The sequence below is a fragment of the Leptosomus discolor genome, chromosome 3 (assembly GCF_034619465.1).
Source record: "Leptosomus discolor isolate bLepDis1 chromosome 3, bLepDis1.hap2, whole genome shotgun sequence".
Lineage (NCBI taxonomy): Eukaryota > Metazoa > Chordata > Aves > Leptosomiformes > Leptosomidae > Leptosomus > Leptosomus discolor.
This window is the reverse complement of record NC_141393.1, coordinates 44,009,296-44,033,230: the sequence shown is the minus strand read 5'-3', so window position 1 is coordinate 44,033,230 and position 23,935 is coordinate 44,009,296. Positions and strand designations below refer to the sequence as shown.

The following is a 23,935-nucleotide window of genomic DNA, read 5'->3' as shown; positions in this document are numbered from 1 at the left end:
ATCCCAGGGATGCTTTTCCCCAGCCGAGGCTCAGGCTACCCCTGCAATTGCTCTCCTCCTGCTGTCTTCCTTCCAGGGGACACATGCAGGCTCACAGCAGAAAAAAATAATAACCAGGCAGGTCTAACAAGAATGTGAAAAAGAATAAAAAAGCTTTAATTTAAAAATTAAATTAAAAACAGAGAATAAGCAAGAGGCGCTTGTGCCCCTTCCCTACCCCGCGCTTTGTACAGCTCCTCCTAGCCGCTCCCACCATGGACGGAACTCCCCACACCTGCACAGAGCTGGTGCCTGCAGCCCAGCATAACGCTAAGGAGAGAACAGCAGAGAGTGCAGCAGCAACTGGCCTGGAGAGCCTCCAGGGCCACCAGCAAAATCATCCGGGAGGAAAAAAGGATTAAAAAAAAAACCCCAAACAAACCAAAACCCCAGCCACCCTAATCATTTAATTCTTATGAGAAAAGTATTAAATAATTTAAATAGTGTGAGGAAAGCAGTGCATCCTCTGTGCTCCAGTGTGTGACAGCGGTGGAACAGTGCCTGGCCAAGCTGCTCCCGGCACAGGGATCCTGCCACAGTGCTCAGCTACGGTCTTGTCCAGTGTCAACCACATCCCTGACGGTCAATGGCAACGTCTACACTGCCAAGAGCTGGGGAGGAGCACAGTGGTCCCCTGCCAGGAATTTCTCCAAGCACGTGCAGGCCCACAAAGCTGCTGTTTTGCTCATCATGACAGTTCACAGCCCTGTCCCCCAGGGCACTGCCAGCCCCAGGATGGGTCCTGTCACCAGCATGGCTGCTTCCAGCTGGGAGGCCCATTCTGGGAGCTCACTGCTGGGGACAGCAGACAGCCTGTCCTGCTCTGGGAACTCGACCTGCTCCGGGTGACTCCTGCAACACCAGTACTGGGCCAACCTCACTGGAGACTTGGCATCCATATGGGTCGGGAGTAACATTTCACCCTGTTAACCAGCCAGCCTCAATCCGGGCTTGAACCAGGTCTCCACAACTCCTAGTACTCCCTGGCCCCACCTCCCAGGGTGCTGGGAGTCTTCCTCTGAGCCTGCTCCAAAAACAATGCAAAACAATGCGCTACATCCTCATCTCCCACTCACCAAAGCCCCAGAAGGGTGTGCAGAGGATTGGGACCTGGGACCACAGAGCAGGGCAAGCTACAGCTCCCAGGCCTCTCAAGCAGCCAGGCCTCAAGGTGAGGTGAGCTAACAAAAGCAGAAATCCACATCTGCTAAACACAGATCTCCTCCCTCCTGCCCCCTTGCATGGGGAGATTTTCCTGTAACATAATGCCGCTGCTCCAAAAAAAAACCTTGGCCACCCTGCAGCAGCTTCACCTGCACGAACCACCTGTTCTCACAGCCAGCATCTTCCATCTTATCTACGGGCATCCCTTTGCTGGGCTGAAGAGGCTGTGTTGCCAGCCTGGTTCCCTCAGGCCAGGCTGCGGCAGTGGGCCAGGACAGGAGGGAGGCCCTGCGCACCCCGCTTCTCCAGTGTGCTGCTAGCATCCTGCACCCACTGTCCCCAGGCATCACAGGCTCCTCTCGGCAGTGAGGTATTTGAGTGCAGCAGCCCCGTACCGCCGCGACAGGTCCTGGTGGAACTCCTCCCGCAGCGTCTGGAGGCAGCCCCGGTACCCTGCACTCAGGCGAAACTTGGAGATGTCGAAGCTGGGGGCATGGGGCATGTGGATCATGAAGGCGTTGGGCAGGACCAGCAGCTCATACTCCTGGGGGCAGAGCAGCAGCCCTTATTGTCAGCATCAGCTTGGTGGTACCAACATGCCGCTGCCCGGCCAAGACCCCCCCCAACACCCAGCACCTCCATGGTGCCAGGAACAGCCCCTCACCCACCTGCGCATCCAGCTCCATGATGTGGGACACCTTGTTCCAGCCGAAGCCCACAAACCTCTGGTCATACTTGGGGCAGTCTCGCCTCACTACAACGTAAGGCTCAAAGTCTGGCTGCCAGGCCACACGGTACGGCACGGTGGCCGTCCGCCACTTGGCATAGTCAGTTGGGGCATGGCCTTTTGGCCACACGTGGTACCTACAGGGAGAGATGGAAATGAGAGACTGGGGAAAGCAGCAGCTCCCCAAGACAGACAGAGGACACAGGGGGGGTCTGCTGAGCCATCTGCCCCACAGCCCCAAGGCACAAGGGTATAAAATTAGCTTCTGTGGGGTGTGACAGCCCCGTTGGACAGTGGGGCACGTCCAGTCCCTACCTGAAGGTGTAGAGGGAGCCCATGTCCAGCATGGAGAGCAGCTCTGCTTTGGATTTGGGGAAGGTCAAGCGGTAGTGCAGGGTCTCAAACGCTGGCACGATGAGAGCTGCCTTTCTCTGGGGCAGCTCCAGCTGCTGGATGGAGTTCCTATGGTGGTAGGAAGGGTGTGAGATCTGCCTGGCTGTGAGCCATGGTCATAGCCTCCTTCCTCAGCCCCTCCAGCCTGCCCAGAAGGGTATTAATGGGTTTAGACACATTTTTTTAGTGGTGCCATGCAGTGGCAGGAGGAATGGAGCAACCCTCACAGCCATGGCTGCTTCTCATCCGCTGGTGTCTGATGAAAGCAAGGGCAGGATCCCAAGGTGGAACACAAAGGAAACAGTTTCTGCATGTTGAGAACTGCTGCCCAGGGTGTTTCCTGCAAACCCTAGTGCTTGGGGAGCCTGGCAGGCTCAGCAAGAGCCAGCTGGAGAAAGCCTTACCTGAGGTAATCATAGAGGCCATACATAGGCAGGAAGTCAATGTCCGTCAGAAAGACATATGGCGTCTGCGTGTTGGCCAAGGCCACGTTGCGCAGGAGGTTGATGGGGTAGAACTGCCCCTCCTTGTAGACGATGTGGTAGGCGACGTTGCGGCGGGTGCTCAGCACCTCCGAGGCCTGGGCGTAGCGCAGGAACTGCTGAGCCTCCGCGTCCGACATGTACAGCGCCAGGCTGATGGGGCCCGCCCAGTGTTTGCAGATGGCCTCCAACATCTGTAACCTGTGAAGCAGAGGGCACTGCGTGAGCAGAAGACCTGTCCTGTGGCAGCTTGGCCAAACCCAGAATTGGGTGCCTGCCAGCGAGCCACGCGCCAGCCAAGCCCAGCTCACAGGGGAGTGGAAGGAATTGCTGCTCCCAGCTTGGGGTGTTGCTCCTCACTGTGAAGTGCTGCTGTGAGGGTGAGGAATCCGTGTTTCAAGGTCCCTGGTAGCTCCCAAGCTGTGGAGCCTCCCCAGAGGAGTGGAAGTGGGATCTGACCTTCCACTAGCCCCAGCAGCAAGTACCTGTCCATGGAGAGCTGAGCCACGAGGGTGACATCAGTAGGGTGGGGAAGGGCCAGGAACTCATATTGCAGGAAGAAAAGGTGGATGCGGTGCTGCGTGAGGTGCTGCCGGCGGAAATCGTAGCAGGGATCATCCTCATCCAACTCCTCCAGAGCCCGCTGCAGCTGCAATGCCGCCAAGGTGAAGGAGAGCACAAGCCCCACGGGGAGCTGGGGTGGCTGCGTGGGGTCTCTGTCCGCCCCAAGCTCTGGGGTTGGGGGCAGAGTGACCATCGCCCTCACCTTGTTGCTGGGTGGACTGGGGAGACTGGCACAGCCGAAGAGCTCCCTGCGCAGCAGGTTCCCATCGTACTCCAGGAAGGTCAGGTAGAGGTTGCGGAAGAACTCCACGTGCTTGTTCTTAACTCGCAGCTTCTTGGGCGAGTTCCAGTGGATCACCTGAGGGCAGTGGCGTGTCACCCCATGGAGGGGAAGTCAGCAGCACCCAGTGCTCAAGTCCCTAGACCCCACGCTGACTCCCCCGGACCTCCAGTGCATGCACTGTCCTGCAGGCCCTCCCCAGCCTCCAAGGCAGCAAACCCACCCACCTTGAGATCTGAGACCTCGGTGTAGCACTGCTCCGAGCGGGTGTGATCAGAGAGCTGCACGTTCCAGAAGCAGGGGAGCCGGTACACCAGGGCTGGGTCCTGCTTGATCACTGCGTTAAAGATGTCCTAGGAGAGAGAAATGTGAATGCGCAGGTGGATCAGGAAGATGGCATGGCCCCCGCGTGCCAGCAGTGCTACAGGAACACAGCAGGGCCAACCACGCCGCAGGAGAGACCGTTACCTGATCAGCCAGCGAGGTGGAAAGCATACTCATGAGCTCCCGCTCTGCCATCAGCCGCCACATCTGCTCCCAGCCCAGGCGACGCAGGCGGTCGAGCAGGAGCAGGATCACCCCTGGGCGGCAGGGAGGACACTGGGTCACCAAGGGAGTGCCCAGCCATTACAGAGCTGGAGCACTGCAGCCTGCATGCCTTCAGCCCCTGGGACATGCTGCTTCTCTGTGCCCACCCACATGACCCCAGGATGCTGTACCAGCCCCCCCCATGCTCACCAGACTCTCCTGCCTCACCTCAGCCTTCCGCAGCCTCCCCATGCCAAGTGCCACCTCAGCTGGATGCACCACCAGGCTGCAGGGCCCGCCCTGGCAGCCCTCACTCACCCGTGTTGAAGCCACGTCCCAGGGCTGGCCACGGTTTGTGGTTTTTCCACAGGTTGCCCAAATACCAGTCACTTTGGTTCTCCACCAGCCCAATCACCTGCTTGTCTGAGGAGACAGAGGAATATGGATGCAGCCTGTCTTGCTTAGGTTCAGAGGGCCCAAGCAAACCCACTGTGCTGGTGCTGTGGCAGATAGAACTGCCACCCTGTGCCCAGCACTCAGGGCCCTGCCGGGGTCCCAGGGGCACCCTGTCCTCACCAGAAAACTTCCCGAAGACAGCCCAGAGCTCAGCAATGTCGGTGGCAAAGGTGATGTCGGTGTCCAAGACGATGACCTTGGAAAGGTTGGAGGGTAGTGCCTTGGTAAGTGTCAGCTTCATCAGCCCGTAGATGCCGGAGTAGTGCTTGTTTGGGATCCACGACACCTCTGGCTGCAAGGTGACATGGCCTCAGGGCTGGGCATGGCCATGCCCTTCCCCTGCCTGGGCAGGACAGCTGTGTGGGCCCAGCATCCCATGCAGAGGAGAACAACAGACGGGCACAACAGAGCTGTGGAGCCAGCTGAGCCTGGAGCATCTTCTCCAGCTGCACCACTGACAACCACACATTTCTCTCCCTAGGCCCTTCAGGTGCTCGCTGGCTGCATCTCCTTCTCATTTGCTCTCGCCCTGGCCTGGCTCTTCTTCAAGCCACCAGAACTCCCACCTGAACCCCAGTGTTTCAGTGCTCAGCAGGGGGCCCAGCTCCACCGCAGAGGCAGTGCCACCCCAAGGGGCCTCCTCACACCTCCAGCACCAGCCCTGTGCCCCCCTTCCTAGCTGGACCAGCAACAAGTCCAGAAAGGGGAGCAGGTGAGTGAGGGACCAGCAAGAAAAGGGTTAATAAACCTCCTCCTGCAGCCCCTCTCTGCTGCTCCCCTTGGCCCTCCAAGCACCATGTTGGGACAGGGCAAAGGGAGGGCAAGTGCCTGCCTTCAAGTCATCGGCGTTGTAGAAACTGACGTGGACGGACGGCACCATCCAGGACTGGAAGAGCATCTGAAGGATCTGGTGGGCCACCGAGTCCGTGATGAAATGAAAATGAAGGGGGTTTTTCCTGCCAACAGCAAGCGCAGCAGCACTCAGCACCACAGCGGAAGGACGAGGACATGGTCCCCATCCCTCCCACCCCTGCCAGGAGACAGGTATCAGCTGAGGGGGCAGATGGAGAAAAATCAGCCATCTGAGGGAAACAAATCCTCCTCTGGCCCTCTAAGAACTGGCACAAGGGGTAGAGAGAGGCTCTAGAGCCCCTCTCCCGCAGCGCTGCCCAACCCCTGCAGCAGCTTATCTGGGAACCCCAAACCAGCAGCCCTCTGGCACAGCACGTCCCCATTACCTGTGGAAGAGGATGGATTTCACCAGGGTGACCACATCCCGGCTCGCGTTGTGCCCAGCGCACACAATCGCAACATGCAGGAGCTGCCCAGAAACAAACGGCACCTTTTTGAGACTGGAGCCCCCCTGCAGGGCCCTGTCAGCTCCTCCCTGGGGCCGTGCTACGGGGAGAGAGTCCATAACCCAGCCCTTCCCCTGGAAAAAGAGACTTGCTCAGCCACAGTCCCAGCCTCCCATCCGACACCCCCTATCAACCACGCCACCATGCCTGTGCCATCACCCACCTCACACTTGTGCACCGTCCGCTGCTTGGAGCAGGCTGTGCGGTTGCTCCTCTCAGCCCCAGGGGGTTCCCCATCCTCGGCAGAGGCCCCCCACTGCGGGCTGCCGTCACTGCCCTCCACCTGCGCCTGGCCAAGCTGCCGGCGGAGCTGCTGGTTCTCCTCTTCCACCCTGCGCACCCGTGAGGCCAGCGCCTCCCGCTCCACGTCCCGGCTCGGCTGCTCACCCAGGCAGGGCGGCAGCAGGAGGAAGCGGCCATCTGGGGAGGAGACATGGGGCATGCAATGGGCAATGGGCACGGCACGGCAGAGCTCGGCTGGGAGGGACTAGGCATGGATGGTGGGGCAGAGCCCCAACTGAGAGGTCCCAGCACACCCCACGTGTGCCTAGCCAACATCACCGCTCTGCTTCTCTGATTTCCAGGGATGATGCCCCTGGAAATGCAGAGCTCAGATACTCCTGCAGCAACTTGCACAGCCACAGAGCAACCACTCTAAGGCCTCAGCCTCCCCTGCCCACCCTCTGTTGTGGACCATCCCTTCATCCAAGGAAGAAGAGGACCCACTCACATTCGAAGCTGCCCACGAAGAGGTAGAGCCAGGAGAGGAGGACGGCCAGGGTCACCGTGATGAGCAGCAGCTTCAGCTTCACACGCCAGGAGCGCAACATGGTGTGCCAGGGGGACACGGGAGAGAAGGATCAGGTGGGCAGCCCAAGCCCGGCTGGCCCCAGCATCCTAAAGCCTGCAAGGGGCAGGGGAGCAGAGAGTGGTGTCACCAGCAGCCCTGCAGCCCACACCCAGGTGCCTCCACATCCCCCAGCAGGAAGTCCCCTGTCTCCTGCTCCCTCCAGGACACAGCTTGGGCTATCGCAGCAGCAAGAGAGACTCCCTTCACCGGTCCATCGACACCCTCTCCCACTCGGCAACCTCCTGCCTGTGCTGGGGCATCTGGACCCCTGTGCAGCCTGTCCTGCCACCCTGCCATGGCCGCACAGCTCTCAAGGGAGCCCTCAAAGGCAGGAGGAGGGAAGGAGTCCTCCAAGCGATTTTGCTGCAGCAATGCTCCTTGCTCCTTACTTGCTCCCACAGGCCAAGGGGAAGGAACGAAGGGCTCTCAAGGGAGCAGCAAGGCTGTGCTGGAGAGGTTCTCCCCGAGCCGGGTGGCTGGTCACGGGGTGGTTAATGGAGCCTGCCCTTGAGAGGGAGCGCAGGTCCCTCCCCCACCGCCGCCGCAGGCCGAAGGGGCCAGGACTGCTCTAGAGAGAGGCCTCAAGGACGCGGCGGGCTGAGAGGGAGCCGAGCCCATGCGGAGCGAGGTGAGGAGCCCCGCTGAGCACGCTGCCTCCTTCCCAGCCCTGCCGCCGCGGGCTCGGGGGAACTCCCATACCCACGGCCAAACGCCTCCCCCCCTCTGCTCACAGCTACCTGCCCCGACCAAGTTTGGTGGAAAAATCCCGAACGCTTCGGTGAAACTCGACTGCTGGCTCAACGGGACACGCCGGGGGACCCCCCTTGCCCCGCCGCGACGGCTCCGGCCACACGTGCGGTGCTGCTTTCACTCCTCGGCGGCGGTGAGACGCGCCCCCACCGGGCGGAGCACCACGCTCCCCGCCTTGCTCCTGCACCCAGGTCCAACACGGAGAATGAAAGTCCATCTCCAGAGAGCTCTGCCCTGAGACCCCAAAGAGCCGGGTGCCCAGGGCAGACAAAGACCCCATAAAGCGAGGGAACACCAACCTCCCCGTCAGGCTAGCCTCGCTCCGCACCCCTGCCTGCCTGCTGCAGCGAGACTGAGCCCCTTGCCCCGTTCCGCAACATCTGGAGGCTCAACAAAAGCTGCCCTAGGGATGAATGGGCCGGATTAGGGTCTGCTTCCCCCTGCACACACCCCGCTGGAGACCATTGATGTGCAGATGCCCACGGGGCCGCCAGCGCTTGGGGGCTGAAGCAGGGAAGCCTGAGCAGCCCCTAGGGGCGGCGTGCAAACGCCTGCCCACTGCAGGAACTGACTGCTGAGGGTGGATAGCAAGCTCGCCAGGAGCAAGGGACATGCAGCGACAGGCTCTGCAAGGGCTGGGGCGAGGCCAGCCCGAGGGAGCACGGCCACCGTGACCCGCTGGGGGATGCAGCCGAGCCCCCGTGGCAGCAGGCACGGCACCTGAGAGCTGCGCCCCTTTTCCTGGCGGAGAAGGGGTCCTGCCGGCACCACAGCTCCCTGCAAGCGGAGCCCGGCACTGTCCGGCTTTTCCGCTCGCCAGAGCAGGCCAGGCGCGGGCATGGCGGGGACAAGGGAGCTGATGCACGGAGCACACCAGGCCCAGGCGCACCTTCTCCCTGCCACAGCCATGAGCCGTGCTGGACTTGGCGAGGTCTACGCACGCTGCTGCCAGCCTGTCTACCGTCCCACAAGCCGATTTCCACCCCTCCTGCCTGGCCTGGGCATCCCCAAACTTTGCGTTGAGCTTGCGGCAGGAGAGGTGGGAGCGAGGCAAGAGAGGGAGGTCAGACAGCACCCAGCAGTCTGGGAAGCGGAGGGACGGGAACGGGACTTTAGCACAGACAAAGGAGAGAGAAGGTGGTGGCACCCAGCAGCACCCCTCCTGCTCTCTCTTGCCCCCGTGGCCCCTCTCGGGGGGAGGGCTCACTGCAGGGAACGGCACTCTGTCCCCAGCCTGCACGGCACCGGGACAGCAATTTTGGGGCACAGGACGGGACCGACAGCAGGCCAGTTGCCAAAGTCCCTCCTGGAGACACCCAAGGACTCCATGCACACATCCCCCCTGTAGCATTCCTTCCTCACTTGGCCGCTTGCCGGCCCCCCAGGAGGCGAGTTCCTCACCTGCCTTTCTCCTTCTCCTCCTCGGGCGCCTCCCCAGCCAGCTAGCAGCCCACTGCTGCGGCTCCCTCCCGGGTCTGCCGCTCCCCGGTCTCCTTTTACTCCTCCCTTTCAGATCTGACACTTCCCCCCCCCCCCCCCCCCCCCCCGCTCTCAAACCCACGCTCCCCCCGCACGCCGGCCCCCCTTTCGGAGGAAGAAAGAACAAACAAAACAAGAGATTAAATTCGCTTTCTACTCAAGAGCCCCCAGCGCCAGGGGCACGGAGTTGCCCAAAGCAAGTCGGGAGGAATCCACTCTCCCTCCAGCCCCCTTCGCGCTCCTACGTCTCAAACATCCCTTCTTTGCGGAGATAAGGGAAGCATCGGGATTATTTACCCCCTGCCCAGCACCTGCCTCCTTCTTTCCCGGGGCAGGTGCAGGAGGCTTTTCCCCCACGGAGAGATACTCGGGGGGGCTTTGGTAGAGCCCACCCCGCCTCCCCTCGGCTGGCAGAGAGGGGCTGCACAGCCAGCCTGGGATGCAAGAGTGGCAAGGATGGGGTGCAGTCCTTGGTACCCAGAGAGAAGAGGTATCAGCTGCCATCTGAGCACTAGCCCCTCACCCGGACAGTGTGCAAACACCACTGCAGGTTTGAAAAGGAACGAAGAGCTGCCCCCGACTGCTTAGGCTTGCCCCAGCCCCTCCAGCCCAGGAGAGTGGAGCTCCCCGACTAGTGCAATGTCCCCCTGAGCTGCCCAGCACACCGGGAGTGAGCAGGATGGCAGCAGGAGAAGCGGGAGGCTGGGAATGCTAACTATGCGGAGATGGGCTCTACCTGCAGCTCCCCCCTCGCCTGGCCCCAGGGCTGGGGAAAAGCAGCAGGCTTCTTCCCCAGGGCCGGAGCAGAAGGAGGAGCTCCCCCCTTGCCCTCTTGCCTCGGCCTTGGTGGGAGCCTGCTGGAAGATGCCTGGAGAAGGCAGGGTGTGGTGGGAGGAGGCTGCCACCGGCAGCCGGGGAGGGATTAGGATGCAAACTGCCTGCATAGCAATTTAGATGAAACGTAAATTGCCGCCCACCCCATAACCCAAGGGCGAGCTGTGGCAGCAAGCCCCAGCCTGCCTCGCAAAGACTGAGCAGCGCCTGCAAAGGCAGCCACCGAGCCCCAGGGCTGGGTCTCCACCCAGGCAGCACTGAAATCACTGCCCCGGGAGACGCGTTTACCTCCCGCTCAGGCAGCTCTTGCTTGCCCTTGCAGAGCCCCCGTTACAACAGGCCCTTCTGCCCAGCCCAGCCCCAGCAGTGAGAGGAAACCCCCGGGCTGCCCCTCCAAGCCAGTGGCTCCCCAGGGCAGGGGCCCTCCCTTTGCTCCCCGGCCTGGCCCAGGGGCAGATGGAAGCCCCCCGCAACTGTCCTGTCCCTGCCCCGTGGTATCTACCATGTAACGACTGCTCCAGCTGAGCCACTGGAGGCAGCGGCCGCGCAGGCCTTAGCTACAATCCTGGGAGAAGCCCAGACCGCCTGCGGCCTCCTGCCAACAGCACTGCTCCAGGGGAGGAAACCACCTCCTGCTCCAGCTGACCACCGCCGCCTCTCCCTAGGCTTTTCCTGGCCTCCCTGTCTTGCACTCTCCCTCAGGCAGGGGCCCAGCACCAGGCCCGGTGCAGTGAGACCCAGCCAGGCCCTCAGCAGCCAGGGCAGGAGTAGGTCAGCTGCTGGGGAGCACAGGCAAGAGGCAATTTAGGATGTTTATGGTGGTGGGGAGGAAATGGCAAGCAGGAAGACAGCTACACCGTGAAGCATTAAAGACACAGCAAGTGGAGGTCAAGGCTGGAAGCGTCTCCAGGCAAGGGGCACAGTGGGTACCATCAGCCACAGCACAGCATGCAAGCATCCCAGCTCTACCCAGCCCTGCAGCCATGGCTCTCGGCCTCTCCGCCCTTCCCTCCTCAGTCTCCTTGCTCATGCCAGACAAGCGCAGCCAGCAGTAAGATGAGAGGTTTCCCAATACTGCCATTTTCTGGCCCCAGTGCTAGGGTGCAGGGCAGAATGCTGTTTGCAGCAGGTTATCTTCCCTCCCCCATGCTCTCCCCAGGAGCAGGGCAGCTCCTGCTTCGGCAGGGATCAGGGATGTGGCAAATGGGACAGAAAGAGGCAGCTGGGTCCCCTCTTTCACTGGGAGAGGCTGGCGGCAGACACCGGGAAAGGGGCAGGCTGGACACCCCTGCCTCCTGACAACAGGGCAACAACCAGGAGGGAAAAGGGAGTGTCAAGCCAGCAGAGCCAGGGAGCTGCACAAACACCAGGTGCATGCTCACACCAACCTGTGAGGCGTGGGCAGAAGCCCAAGGCTGGCTGCCCACCAGCCACCCCTCTGTGCCCAAGCAGCCTTCGCTCCTGGGATGGTGCACCCACCTTGCTTGACCCAGGCTCCCCCCCCCCGAGTTGCCATCCCGCTCCTCCAAATCCCCTCTTTTTGTAGGAGCATGGCTCAGCCCGACTGGCCTTCGCTCTCCCTAGCTTGGTGACTATCAGGTGAGCAGTTAATGTTTAGGGAGAGCTGGCAGCAGCAGCTTTCCCTTCACATCAGCATGTTTCCCCTGGCCCCGCAAGCACAGTGGGGAGCAGCCCTATTTTCCCACAGCACCGAGCTGGCAGCAAGGCCCATGGCAGGGTGGGCCTCTTAGCCTGTTGTGTGTCTCCTAGAGCTTACATGCACCTGCAGAGGGGATGCTGAGGCACAGCAAGACTATCTGCAGGTCACAGGACAGCAGCCCAGAGGGGCATAGGGACAGCCCCAGGCTTGCTGCCCCCTAACAGTGTGTCCCCAGGCATTACAACTGAAGAGGTGTCCTGACCGTTCCCAGTAAAGAGTTACAGGGCAGCCAGGAGAGGAGTGATTTCATGGAGCCATGCTGCTTACCTAGCTGTAGGTGACAGAAACTGCAAATCCTTCCCCCAGGCCTGACTTTTGGAGCTCGGATAACAGCAACAGTTTAGCTGACCTGCTTAGACTGCCTAAGCAGGAGCACAACACGGCAGCTTCCCAGGCTCACAGGAGGTGAGAAAGGGCCTCGACAGCCACAGTGAGAGCTGCGCAGCAAGCCTGGCAACTGAGAAAAGGCACCACGCTTTGAAGAGAAGTGACTGGGGACGATCTCTTTTGCTCTTACAAAGAGATGGGAGGGGACAGGCTGGTTCCTCGTTTAGCAGATCACCTTTAAAGCATGTACTTCAGCACCCATCTGACAAAGTGTCTTACAATTCAGTCACGATTCAGTCACCTCCCTGTCTCCCTCCCCATGGCTGAAATGCTGGCACTTGAAGGGGGCTGCGCCAGCCAGCGGATACCACACAGGCAGTGCAGAGCAGGGCAGCTGCAGGAATTTACAGAGGCGGAATGCAATTCAGCCAGGAGAGCAGGATTAAAACCCCATGCTCCGGATTACCATGCTAGCCCTCCCTCCCCAGTCTTATGACAAGTGAAACAAGTGAGAATTTCACTTTCATGTTTCCATGGACAGAGCAACCTGTGGCAAAACAGCCACCATATTCTAGAGATGGAATCAAGCAGCAGCCACAGAGTTGGATACCAACACATGAGCTATAAAAGAAGAAAGTGTCCCCATCTCCCCACTGCTCCCAACACTACCGAACTGCAGAGAAAATCCCAGAAAGGTGAAGATCTTTCTGGGACAGCAATCAGCTGTGCCTCAGTTATGGCTCATTCTCATGCATCAAGCTCTCCTCAGGCCTGTAAGATTACCACCCCACACAGTTCTGCTGCTCTAAGAGTTCAGTTTTTTATTCATCAAAGATCACATTGAAAAGCCATCTCCTCTGACAGAAGCATAGCACTTGGGGAAGAGGAGCTAACAATCTCTGAAGGGTGTTAGTTGAAGTTCCAAGCTTGGCTGAAGCAGGGACTTTCATCACCAGACTGTTTCCTTGTTTCCAGAGGAAGCAAGCAAGTTCAGGCTGAGTCTGACCTGGGAACATGCCTTGCTGCTTACCTCCCTATGTCTGAAACCTCAGGAATGCATCAGGGAGCAACTCCTCTTGGCAGGAACTCTGATCATGAGGCCCTGCTAGACACAGTCTGCTTTTGCAGAGCGGCACTGAATCCAGTCTCCCTGTCTGCAACTCGGCACTGGATTCAGCTGCTCAGCAGAGCCCCAGCTGGAAGAAGGCTGTGTGGGGCACACGTGGGGAGCCCAGTGCCACAGCAGAGGAAGCAAGCGTTGCGTGGGAGGCTTAAGTCTACCAGACGTCCTGCAATGCTTCCAAGCTGGGCAGCTGCATTTTGCCACATATCTCAGGCAAGGCAAGAGGAGGCCACCCAGCTAGCAACACGGTCCCTAACTGCTCTCACTCCTGTGGGCCCCAGAAGAACTTGAAGGATCCAGCTCACAATAGCCTTCGACCACATCTGTGAGGACACCAGGGCAGCAGAAAGCAGGGTGCTGGCTTGCACTCCTCTGCACATGCTGCATTCGTCCCTCACTGCAGCAGGGGGCGAGCAGGATAGACCCTGAAAACTTGGGTGTGAGCAGACCTACAGGACACCAGACACATTGTCCAGGACACCCACCCAGATATGTCAACAGCACCTCTCAGGGGGCAAGTCACTCCCTGCCAGCAGGAAGCCACTCACCCAAGGGCTGTCCAGCCTTCCAGCATCAGCTCTGGAGCGGACCACTTTCCCCCAGCACTCGGCCAGCCCACAGTGCCAAGCTCAGGGCAAGGGAGCGCCCTGTGTGTCCATGCTTTTCCTACAGAGGCCATTTCCTGCACAGCCTGGTGGGATACACCAGCCCCACTCCAACCTGGCACCTGGAGGTGACCCCAGTGCTTCCTCCACCCTATGACACCCTGCCAACGTGCTGCTGAGACCCCCAAAAAGCTCATGGAGGAACCTGTTCAACACTCTTCCAGTTTTACTTCCCTGGACTACAAACTGCTTGATGTCAGGAAGATACTCAGCAGATGAAGTATCAACACTGACTGGCTTTTTTCTGGGCCTGATGGAGCATAAGCCTGACTCTTACACTAACACAGAGGCTACAGAGTCCTGGATCGAAACTCTTCCACATGCCCCCCTGGCCAGCACAGCCAGGCACAGGAGGGACCAAGCCTGAGCACTGTGCAGGAGCACTACAAGGGGCAGGTGGACCCTGCCTGCCTCTTGAAGCAGAAGAGGAGCAGCATTTGGGCTGATCTCCAACTCCCTTCCCTCTGCTGGGATTAGGTTTCTAATATCTGCATTTTTGCTGATGGCTGTGCTGCAGCTAATGGCCAGCTCTGAATCCATTAGATTCACTGTGTCCCGGTCTCCGGATGTGCTCCGGGCACCAATACCTGTTCACCCCTGCCATTTCCTGATGCTTCCACTGCGGCAGATGGCAGTTCCTGGGGTCAGAGCTGAGCAGGGTCAGCAGCCGGGAGCTCCTGCTTCTATCCAGGCCAGTCTGCAGCAAGCCCTCTGCCAGCTCCAGCTCTGCCATCAGCACAGCTGGAACACCCAGCAGGCATCATGCCCCGTCCAGCAAAGAGGTGGGAATTTCACCCAATGAACTACTCATGTCTTAAGTTTTCAGCTAGCAGTGCCCACAGGTAGGGGCTGACTGGAGATTCGCCAATCCCCCTGCTCCCTTGGAACGCTCTTGAACAACCTGCACCAGAGGCTGCTCCCCCTGAGACAAGGGAGACCCTATCCCAGCACATCTGACCAGACTCAACCCCTACATGTGTTTGTGGAGTCTGCATCGTCTCATGCAAAATTAATTAGGTTAATTACAGAAAAAAAAAGGAGGCAAAGTGACTCCAACAACCCCAGACCAGCACTCTGCCTGGAAAAGTCCGCAAGAGACATGACACCATCCTTCCTCCCCACCACCTCTGGGAAGGTGCCAGGGGCATGGCTGTCAGCCAGGCCCTCAGGTGCCTGCCGTGCATCGTCACCAGCAGAGCTGGGTAAGTGTTTTCGGCTGAATAGTTATTGATTGAAAACTGCAGTTTCCAGAGAGCTCAGAGCTATTTGCCCCTTCATGACAAGTTTTGGACAAGAACAAAATGCTTTGTTTTCCAAGCAAAAAGTCTCATTTTGCATTGTTTTGTTTGAAATTGAGCTGCGTTACACTTAAAAGAAAAGATAAAGGGTCTCTCAAACTTGGCTGTGTTGGGTTTTTTTCCTCCAGCTTTTCATTTTGGGCACTAAATCAAGCAATTAATTATTTGTTCAGCTTTGCTCTCCAGACAAGCTGCAAGCATTACAAGCCAAAGGGCTGGAGCAGCTCTGCCTAAGCAGCAGCACTAAGGAGGGTGATGGTGTTTTCCGCGCTGCAGGCTCCTTTCAGAGCTCCTTCGAGGCCAGCAAGCGCTCGCCTGGGGCAAGGAGAGCAGGACCCTGTCTGAGGGACGGGTAGGCAGGTGCCCCACCAAAAAGGCATCCACCCGCCCTCGTGTGCAGTGGTTCAAGATAGACAGCCAGGAGGTCACAGCCACTGCTTGAAGGACATGCAAGGGCCAGGGCTTCCCGTGCAAACTGCCCTCCACAGTGCAAGCACATCACACCAAAGTCCCTCATCAGCCCCGCTGGTACCTGGCACTGGAGCAACTCTTCCAGACGCCATCTCTCACAGTGCCGAACTCTACTCTGGCAGCCTCAGCAGTACAGGGGAGCCAGGCAGGCACACGGGGCACCTGACAAGGAAAGGCAATCCTTTCACTTCCCCTGCATGAAGAGCAGCTCTGCTGCAGAGAAGGCTGATCAACACCCAAGAGCCAGAGCTCTGCCTGGTGCCTCTTCCACCAGGGACTGGCCCAAACTGGGAGCTGTGCCCAAGCAGCCACTCCCATGTCTTCCTTGCCCAGAGCTATTCCTGGCACTGGTGCCCTCAGTGCCCAAGCAAGGCTGAAAGCAGAGCTCGTCCACAGAGGAATGGAACATGTGCACTATAAATAGCAAACCAAGATGGCTCCAGGCAGGCTCTAAAAAACCTAAGCAAGAATAGTGCTCTCCACTCAGGGTGCCCTGGGCACTTTCTAAGACCTGAAGTGATACCTGAGCTACAGAGAGGCTTACACATTGTAAGTAGGCTCTGACAACACTGTGGAGGAAGAGCTGCTAGCTAGGCTAAGAGGCTGCAAACTTACCTGCAAAAAAGCATATGGGGCATTTCACAAACAGGAAGTGAGGTAGGGACTGGGGGGGGGGGGGTGGGGGGGTGGGGGGGGGGAAGAGGGGAAGTGGATACCAGAGGGGAGGCAGTTCCCATAGCCAGGCAGTGGAAATGAGAATGCCCCCAACACCCGAACTTCCTACTGACCATTCCCAGCACTCCTCCCCTCCTGCTGCTCCTTGTGTTCACATCCCTGCGGCTTCTCATACCACTGAGCTAAACCCTGAACTCACACACCAAAGGACAAAAGCAGGCAAGAAACAGCATACCTCAACTGAACCAAGTAGCAGATGAGTGGCTCAGGACAAAAGCTCATGTCTTCTGCAATCCACAGCAACCTCAGCGCAGCACCCAGCCTGCACCAGGAGTGGGACACAGGCATAAGAGCTCAGCCCATCCTTTGACTATCAGGGTCAAGTTTCCCTCCTACCTCCAGGAAGAGCCTTATCCTTCCCACCACACTCGTCCTCCCTACTCCCTCTTCCCTGCTGCTGCCTCCATCTGGAAAAGCAAATACTCCGCCTTCCCCTTCACACTGACAGCATATGTCCTATAAAGGGATCTCAGCCTCCACAGATGAGGATACGAGCAGCCTCACGCAGCACTGCCAAGCACCAGCCTCCTGCTCTCAGCAGGGAGCCCTGCGCTTCCAGCAATGCTGCAGCACGGCTCACTTGGGCATGCACTGGGAATAAGAGTGCAGGAGAGATGGTTGGGAACATGGGCAGAGGTGTGTATGCACAGGGAAGGCACAAGACCTGAACTGAATCACCCAGCATATAAACACACATGCACACACACATACAGCGTAGCCATTGCTTCCTCTGACAGAAAGTTTTTTTTTTTTGTCAGAACAGAAGACAGCACTCAAAAAACCCCAAACACAAAACATCAAACTCTTGTTTTACTGCTCCTGGACCACCAAAACTAGCCAGGGTACAAGGAGCAAAGACAGCCAGTGCTGACTACAAACCCACCTTGAGAATTTCGGAAGCCCACAGCTCACTTCCCTCCTCCCTCACGGCTCTCCTGTCACCCCTCGCCCTTCCTCCTCAAGAGGAGAGGTAGAGGTCTCGAGTTTGGCTGAGTTTCCACACTGGGGACAGAAGCTCGGTAACAGACTGGGCAGGATGTGAGCACCCATTGAAGAAGAGGATTAGAAACCCCCTAATCGGCACATATTGGAATCTAAGCACTTTACTCTGCTCTCTAATTAAACCACAGAGTGCCAAGATTGCCAGAAGGCGGAGAACAAGGAGGAAGAAGGAAAGGAAACAGAGGCTGTGGCTTAAAGGCTGTTCCTTGTGGCTTAAATGCAAGGGAAGGGTCACTGATAGGGATGTATTTCACCTCAAGGGCTGCTGCGCATCCTGTTGCCTCCCCTGATCCAATAGCAGGGCTGAGAGCAGGATGAAGGGAAACCTGTGTGATGACCTGGGGATGGCAGAGGAGGGAGTGAGGGGCTCCATCAGACCAGATGAAGCTCCACCTGCAGCAGCCTCGCCTGGCCGGCTGTGACACCACTCGCGAGTCCCCTGCCTCCCGGGAAACAATATGAGCAGCAGACCACGTTTGTCTCCACTTCACAGACCCGTCTGCACAGAAGGGCCTTGTTCAAGCGCTTATCTGGCTCCGGGCTGGGGAGGGGCTGGTGCCTTGCTGCCCTGGCACCCAGGCAGGACGTTCAGCTCTGCGCCAGGCTCATTTGGGGCTGCCTGTCAGGGGAAACTTTCCTGGCACAGGTAAAGGGAGAAACCTTTTACCACAGCCCACGACAAACAAAGCAGCTCAAATAATGGCCTTTTTCCCTCAAGCTGTGTTCAAGCCCACGTGCCTTTGCCGAGCGGAGGCAGCAAGCCCAAGCCTCCGTTCCTCGCTGCTGGCACTTCAGCACACAGCGGGGACAGCCTCACCAGGGAAACTACCCAAGCAGCGCGGACAGGAGTTCTCTGGGCTGCAGCATGTCATGGCCCCACAGCACGGGGAGCAAGGCAGCTGGTGGTGTAGCTGGAAACAGGAGTGCTGGGGAAAAGCCTCACCTCCCAAAATGCTCTGCCTTCAGCTCTGCCCCACCAGACCAAGGCGGGGGGGGCGTGTGCGCAGGGGCAGCCTGTCACTCCATCGTCCCTCTCTTCCCTTGCTTCTATTCTTTGGAATTCCTCCCTTCTGTTTGCTTTGTTTCAGCCCTCAATGAACAGGAAGAAAAGGGAAGGAGCCTTGACAAATCCGATCAAGGCGCAGACACGCTGAGGCTCCCTCCTGCTGGCATGCCAAGCCCTGCACTAATGAGGGGTAGAGGAGAGAGAGCTGGCCACTGAGAACAGTGGCCCCACAGAAATACTTGGTGTAAGGGACAGAGGGAAAAGAAGCTGCTAGAGTAGAACACCAGCACAAGCTCCCAGCCTTCAGAAGGCAGTCTTCCCATTTTCCCTGGCCCAGGGAGCTTGTTCCAGTTCCTCAGCCCAGGTCCCAGTCACATACTGTCCACTACACTAGAAACAAGCAATAGACCATAGTCATGTTCGGGGAGAAGGATCCAGACGTGCATGTTCAAGGGAAGTTCAACCGAAACAGCCATGGAGATGGGACCACACTTTGCTCCAAAGATTCATGAGGGGAATCTGGCCTTTCCCTCCACAGAACTGGGCCATGGGGGCTTACAAGTGCCAGTGTTGTCTTCAGAACTGCCCCCCAGGTCCCAAATACCCACATGCCCAGTAGAGAGGAAATGCACAGAGCCAAGACCTTCTGCCATGCAATTATCACCAGTTTACCAATTTGGGTACATAAGCAGTAAGGCAGGAAGGGAGCAAGCACATGTAAACTGTCCACTTAACAAGCAAGATAACTGACCTTTGGAAGCTGCCAATGTTGCGGGGTATCTGGGAACTGCTGGAGAAGCTGGCAGGGCCTGCTGGTAGCTGTGAGGACCACCCTTTAACCAGGAATTCTCAGCTTGAAGGGCAGATAATGCATCTCAGCTGTACTTGAGGGGTTTGGAGCTAGCCATCACCTGAAACTCAAAAGACAAACACTCACATGAAGAGCTACTGCATAACAGCTCTGGGGACAAGCCCCTGCACAGCCAAGAGCATCATAGACCAGCAGCACCCCACACCTTGGTGTTGTCGCTTTCCTCCAGCCTGTAACAAAGCACAGCTCAGTGTCACCCAAGGCTATCCAGACAGCCCATGGGAGAATACTGGCATGCTGCATGCTCCTAGTCCCAGATCACTGCACTGTCCTGTAGCATGTTCCCCACCCACGCGAAAAGGACTGTACATGTGTCCCCAGAAGTGCTGGCAAAGCCACAGCCACTGTGCTCCATCACAACACATGTGAGTCCTCACACCGGCTCTTCAGCAGGACGAGGAGCCGGGGGAGGGACGCAAGTTCCCTGGCCCCCTCCCAAAACAATAGCAGCAGCAAGTGTTTCGCTTGTGAGGCGATGAAGGGATTAACTATCCTATCCAGTAACCTGAGCCCCTGCGACATACCCTGGGCAGTCCCAGGAAGGGAGTCAAGAGAGTCTATCCAGATAGATGCACAACAGAGAGAAGGCATAAAGGCAGAGTACAGAGAAGGCAGGCAAAAACCACCACACAACTTGCGCTGCAGAGAGCAGAGCAGCCTGCACATGTCACTTCTCAGAGGAAGAGGAGATCCTCCTCTGCTGGGATCTTGACAGTGCACCCCTTTCTTCCAGCTCCCATGGAGTTGGGCACCCACACTCCACAACCGCAGGCTGGAATGGATGAGTCCTTCTCTCAGGAGGCTACAGGGATTATCACCTCCTTATTGGGAAAAACTCCAAACCAGAAGCACAGAGTCACAGAAATAAGTTGGGGCAAAGGAATTGGAGAGGAATCAGGGTTTTGATTTAAAGCCCCTCTATCCACATATCATTGCTCCAATATGCAGGAAGAACAGGACCTTCAAAGCAGGTAAAACCTACCAAACCCGTCTTTTTGGTCTGTCCCACCTGTTTTAAAACCCCAAACAGAGAAGTAAGTGTGCAGTGTGCTGGGCACCAGCGCTGTTGCCCTCCTCTAGCCACCCAAACCCCAGGTCAGCACAGCACATGTTGGCACAGCACAACATGAAACAAGGGAGGCAACGTCAATCCCAACAAGGGCTGGAAATAAGAACTAATTTACAACAGCTGCTACCTGAACAGTGAAACCCAGCAGCTCCAACGAAGAAGTACAGCACCACAACTGCTCAGCAAACCCCACCTCCAGCAACAAAGCCTGACTCTACTTCTGCTTTGCGAGTCTCCCTCAGCATCTGTCTACAAGGTGGCAGCCAGTGAGAAATGACATGTATGGACACTATGGCGCACATCAGTAAACAGACATCTATTCCCTTCAACATCCCCGCTCCGCTTCTCCTGGTCTGTGAGCTCCCACCTCAGAACAAAGGAGTCTAGGGGGAGAACCTCAAAGATGGATACTTCTGGAGCAGGAAGAACAGGCTTTCACAATATTTACTCCTTTTTCAGTCACAACCCTTCCTCTGGTGCTACTAGAGCCCTGCATTTCCACGGAGCAGTTCAGCAGGTAAGAGCCAAGCCCCTGGCACCCACCCAGGACAAGGATGCAGAAGCTGCCAGCAACAAGACCAAGTAGTTTCAATAGAAAAGAGCTGGAAGAGCAAAGGCACCTTCAGCAGAGCTAATACTGAGTGATGAGAGCCAGGTATGTGCCTGCCACACACGGCAGCACTGCCCAGTGGGATCTGCCACAGCGCAGCCAACAGCGTCACTGGGAAAGCAGACTTCCCGTGCGCACATGGCAAGAGCCTCATCTCCAGGGTGGAGCCCACATCGAACGGCTGCAACCCATCCACCAGCAGTTACTTACACAGCACCACCATGCATGGGACCCGCAAGACCTGCAGTGTGGTGGGACTGATTTCCAGGTCTACTGCCTTCTCCAGCTGGGGTCAGGGGAGCTAGGGTGAGGCTGGGGGAAAGGCAGATCAGAAACCACAAGCAGTTGCCCCCCTCACCCAAAAGCAGTTGCAGCACCCTCTCCCTCAGAGCCCAGCTGCATCTCTCCCTTGAAGTGTTTCCATTAACTCAGGCCACCAGAGAACTGCATGTCCAGAAGTTTTTTCCAACTGCATCACATGGTTATTAAAAGACATGGCCTCTCCCACTCAGCCTTTAGCACAGGCAGATTTGGAATATTACAGGACAGACTGCACACTGCTAATGAATCAGGGAAGGGAGATATCCAAGTAAAAGCCTAGGACTCTAAATGGCTTTCTGGAAAAGGCATTGGGAGGCAGGAGGTGGTCACTGTCTCACAGCAGGGCTCTGCACACATTGCCAGACGTGCTGTTCCTCCTGGGAAGCCAAAAAGAGTCTCTCTCCTGAGATGCCAAGTCTCAGCTAAGCTGGGAAGGGCAAGGGCACGCTGATACAGAAGAGCAACAAAATGCCTCCAAGTCAAAACACACATTGAAGCTTGTTTGACCCGGGTTTCCCTTCCCCTCAGACTACCGCTTCAAGCAATAGACCTGTCAGCAATACTTCAGGAACTCAAGGACTACACCACCAACATGCCCTGCCAGCTGCTGCCTTTCCAGGCCCCAGGAGGGCTGTCGAAGGTCAGAGGTGCAAGCTGCCACCACCAGCAATGCCATGCTTGGAGCCTGGTGTGCTTCATTGCCCTTGACTCCTCATTTGGACAGAGACTTGGAGCTCTCCTGAAAGGTGCTGGCTTTCAGTGAGATACCGTGAGTGAATCAAGCCTTCCATTCTAGGCAGGGCTCATGTGTCAGGGACTAAAATACTCCCTGGACATGCCTCTCGACAGGTTATTTGGAGCAAGTCACAATTTATCCCTAGCTGTCCCAAAGTATTGGCTGGGCTCATCAAGAAGCAAATAAAATAGACGGCCACACCACAGTGTGGGAGCTGAGCAGGGCAGGAAGGGATGCCCCAAAAAGACAGGGCCAGAAAGGCCATCGCATCCCACACCAGGCCTGTTCCTTTCCAACCACAGCCAGAAAGATTCACATCCCTGACCTCACACTGCCAGGCTACTTCCCTCCCAGTGGTGGAAGGACAGCAGGAAAACATGGTCGTGGAGAATATCAACATGCCCCACAACTACCAACCTCCAAAGACACAGTCAAGCATTGATATACTGAGTCTCTTCTCCCACATCCTGCCCCCCCCAGCCCTAGTGCTGGCAGATGCTGTAAGAACACGTCCTCACCTACCCCAGCACCCTGCAAGGTATGTTTTGAGCAAGGCTTACTTAGGATGAGGTGCCCCAGACCGACAGCAGTGTTCTGCCTGGGATCAGGCTCCCCAGAAATGGTGTGGTCTCACAGACCTGAGCAGAGCCAGATGCTGGCAGCCAAGCAAGCTGGACTTCAGCACTGTACCCACTCATGGGCTGGCAGAGTGCTTTCCTTTTTTTTTTTTTTGTTTTTTGTTTGTGTCTTTTCCTACCATTAGTGCTGAGCCTGCACCTCTCATCATCAGAGCATAGGAACTATTTGACCTCACTTGCAGCCAGTGGATTTCCAGTAAGCACAAGACCTCAGCACCCAGACTGACACTAAGTGCTCAGAAAGGAGCTGCTCAGAGATCTTTACAGGTACAGCCGAGAAAGAAACTAGCCCCTCAAGCCAGCCTTTCACCTCCTACCCACCGCCCCCCCTCCCCCCCAGGGACACCACAAGCCAAGGCGATTTAAGTCCTGCCCAGTCTAATGGGCTCAATGCTGCTCTGAGAAGCCACCCCTCCTACAGTGCTCCCTTGCAGCATATTTACCATAAAAAGGCAGCATGATGCTACTCCAAACTGTCCTCCAAACTCGTTCACTGCAGGAAGGAGATGAACAGAAAGGGGGACAGGACAGACAGTGGGTGGGAGGGATGGTGGGGGCAAGGGATGAAGAGGAAGCATCTGCCAAAAAGCTTCTCACTCAGGGACAGAGCCACACTATCTAGCTATACTGTTCATAGTAGCCCAAGGACTTTGTGCATCAAGCTTCACCTCTGTCTGAAGACAAGGTGTCTTTGACAGTCTCCTAGGCAGCTGGCTCTCAGATTGCTGTCTGGCAGACCCAGACCTTCTCCTTGAAGGGGAGCAGCTCCGGCAGTCTGCACTGGATATTCCCCTAGAGTCACCGGCAGCTCACACCTACACCCAGCAAGCTGTGCTCCAGACCTCTGTCACAGGCTTCAGGTGCTATCTCACCCGCCTCGGTACTTACACTAGCAGGTCAGCCACTGTGAAATTCAGAGCAGCTCACAGGTAGCACTGCATGTGCATGGAAAGTTGGGTCTAATCCACGTGATTCTGACTAACAAGGTTTGTTTAGCGCTAGACTGTTTGCCAGAAGTATCTTGTGCCCTTTTTGAACTCAGCCTGCTGGAAAACAAACCCTCAGGGGAAAGGGGGAGAAGAAGAGAGAAAGGATAAAGTGCCTGCCCATGCAACTGCAATTCTTGCAGAAGAAGCTGCAGGCACACACTGCGTCCATTGTGTGGAGGTAACTGGACAGGAGGAAGGAGCGGTAGCTTGGCGGAGCTCTGTTTGCACTCGGGAGACCTGCGAGAGGCCACGAAACGCCCTCCTCACCCACCCTGTGCACCCTCAGAGGTTCAGCAGGGAGGCACAGCTGTATCCATGGGCATCGCTGCCTATCTTTGCACCCCAAGGTGTGTCGAGGGCCGGGCCCGGCTCCGGGGAGCAGTGCAGGGCGGGGAGGAGACGCCGGGCAGGGTGACCCTGGCGGGGTAAGTCTCCCCAGCTGAGCAGGAG

General features: G+C 57.4%; 1 protein-coding gene across 1 annotated transcript; it reads right to left on the bottom strand.

Moving 5' to 3' along the window:
• Nucleotides 1-135: 135 nt before the first annotated feature.
• On the bottom strand, nucleotides 136-19,040 carry LARGE2 (LARGE xylosyl- and glucuronyltransferase 2). The gene is made up of 15 exons (XM_086462347.1): nucleotides 19,003-19,040; nucleotides 6,722-6,895; nucleotides 6,155-6,411; nucleotides 5,872-5,954; nucleotides 5,466-5,589; nucleotides 4,754-4,925; nucleotides 4,496-4,600; nucleotides 4,118-4,230; nucleotides 3,877-4,002; nucleotides 3,572-3,727; nucleotides 3,291-3,454; nucleotides 2,728-3,006; nucleotides 2,246-2,392; nucleotides 1,872-2,067; nucleotides 136-1,747 (listed from the first exon to the last, which is right to left on the bottom strand). The coding sequence occupies exons 2-15, from the start codon at nucleotides 6,819-6,821 to the stop codon at nucleotides 1,550-1,552; spliced, it is 2,220 nt and encodes a 739-aa protein (XP_086318473.1). The 5' UTR covers nucleotides 6,822-6,895; nucleotides 19,003-19,040; the 3' UTR covers nucleotides 136-1,549.
• Between the last annotated feature and the right edge of the window lie 4,895 nt (nucleotides 19,041-23,935).

Excerpts from the sequence above, each read along its gene's own strand:
- LARGE2 (XM_086462347.1), bottom strand. The coding sequence starts at position 6,821 with ATGTTGCGCTCCTGGCGTGTGAAGCTGAAGCTGCTGCTCATCACGGTG. Across the intron at positions 6,412-6,721 it reads CTTCGTGGGCAGCTTCGAAT|ATGGCCGCTTCCTCCTGCTG; the intron begins GTGAGTGGGTCC and ends TCTCCTCCCCAG. Across the intron at positions 4,926-5,465 it reads ACAACGCCGATGACTTGAAG|CCAGAGGTGTCGTGGATCCC; the intron begins GCAGGCACTTGC and ends GTCACCTTGCAG.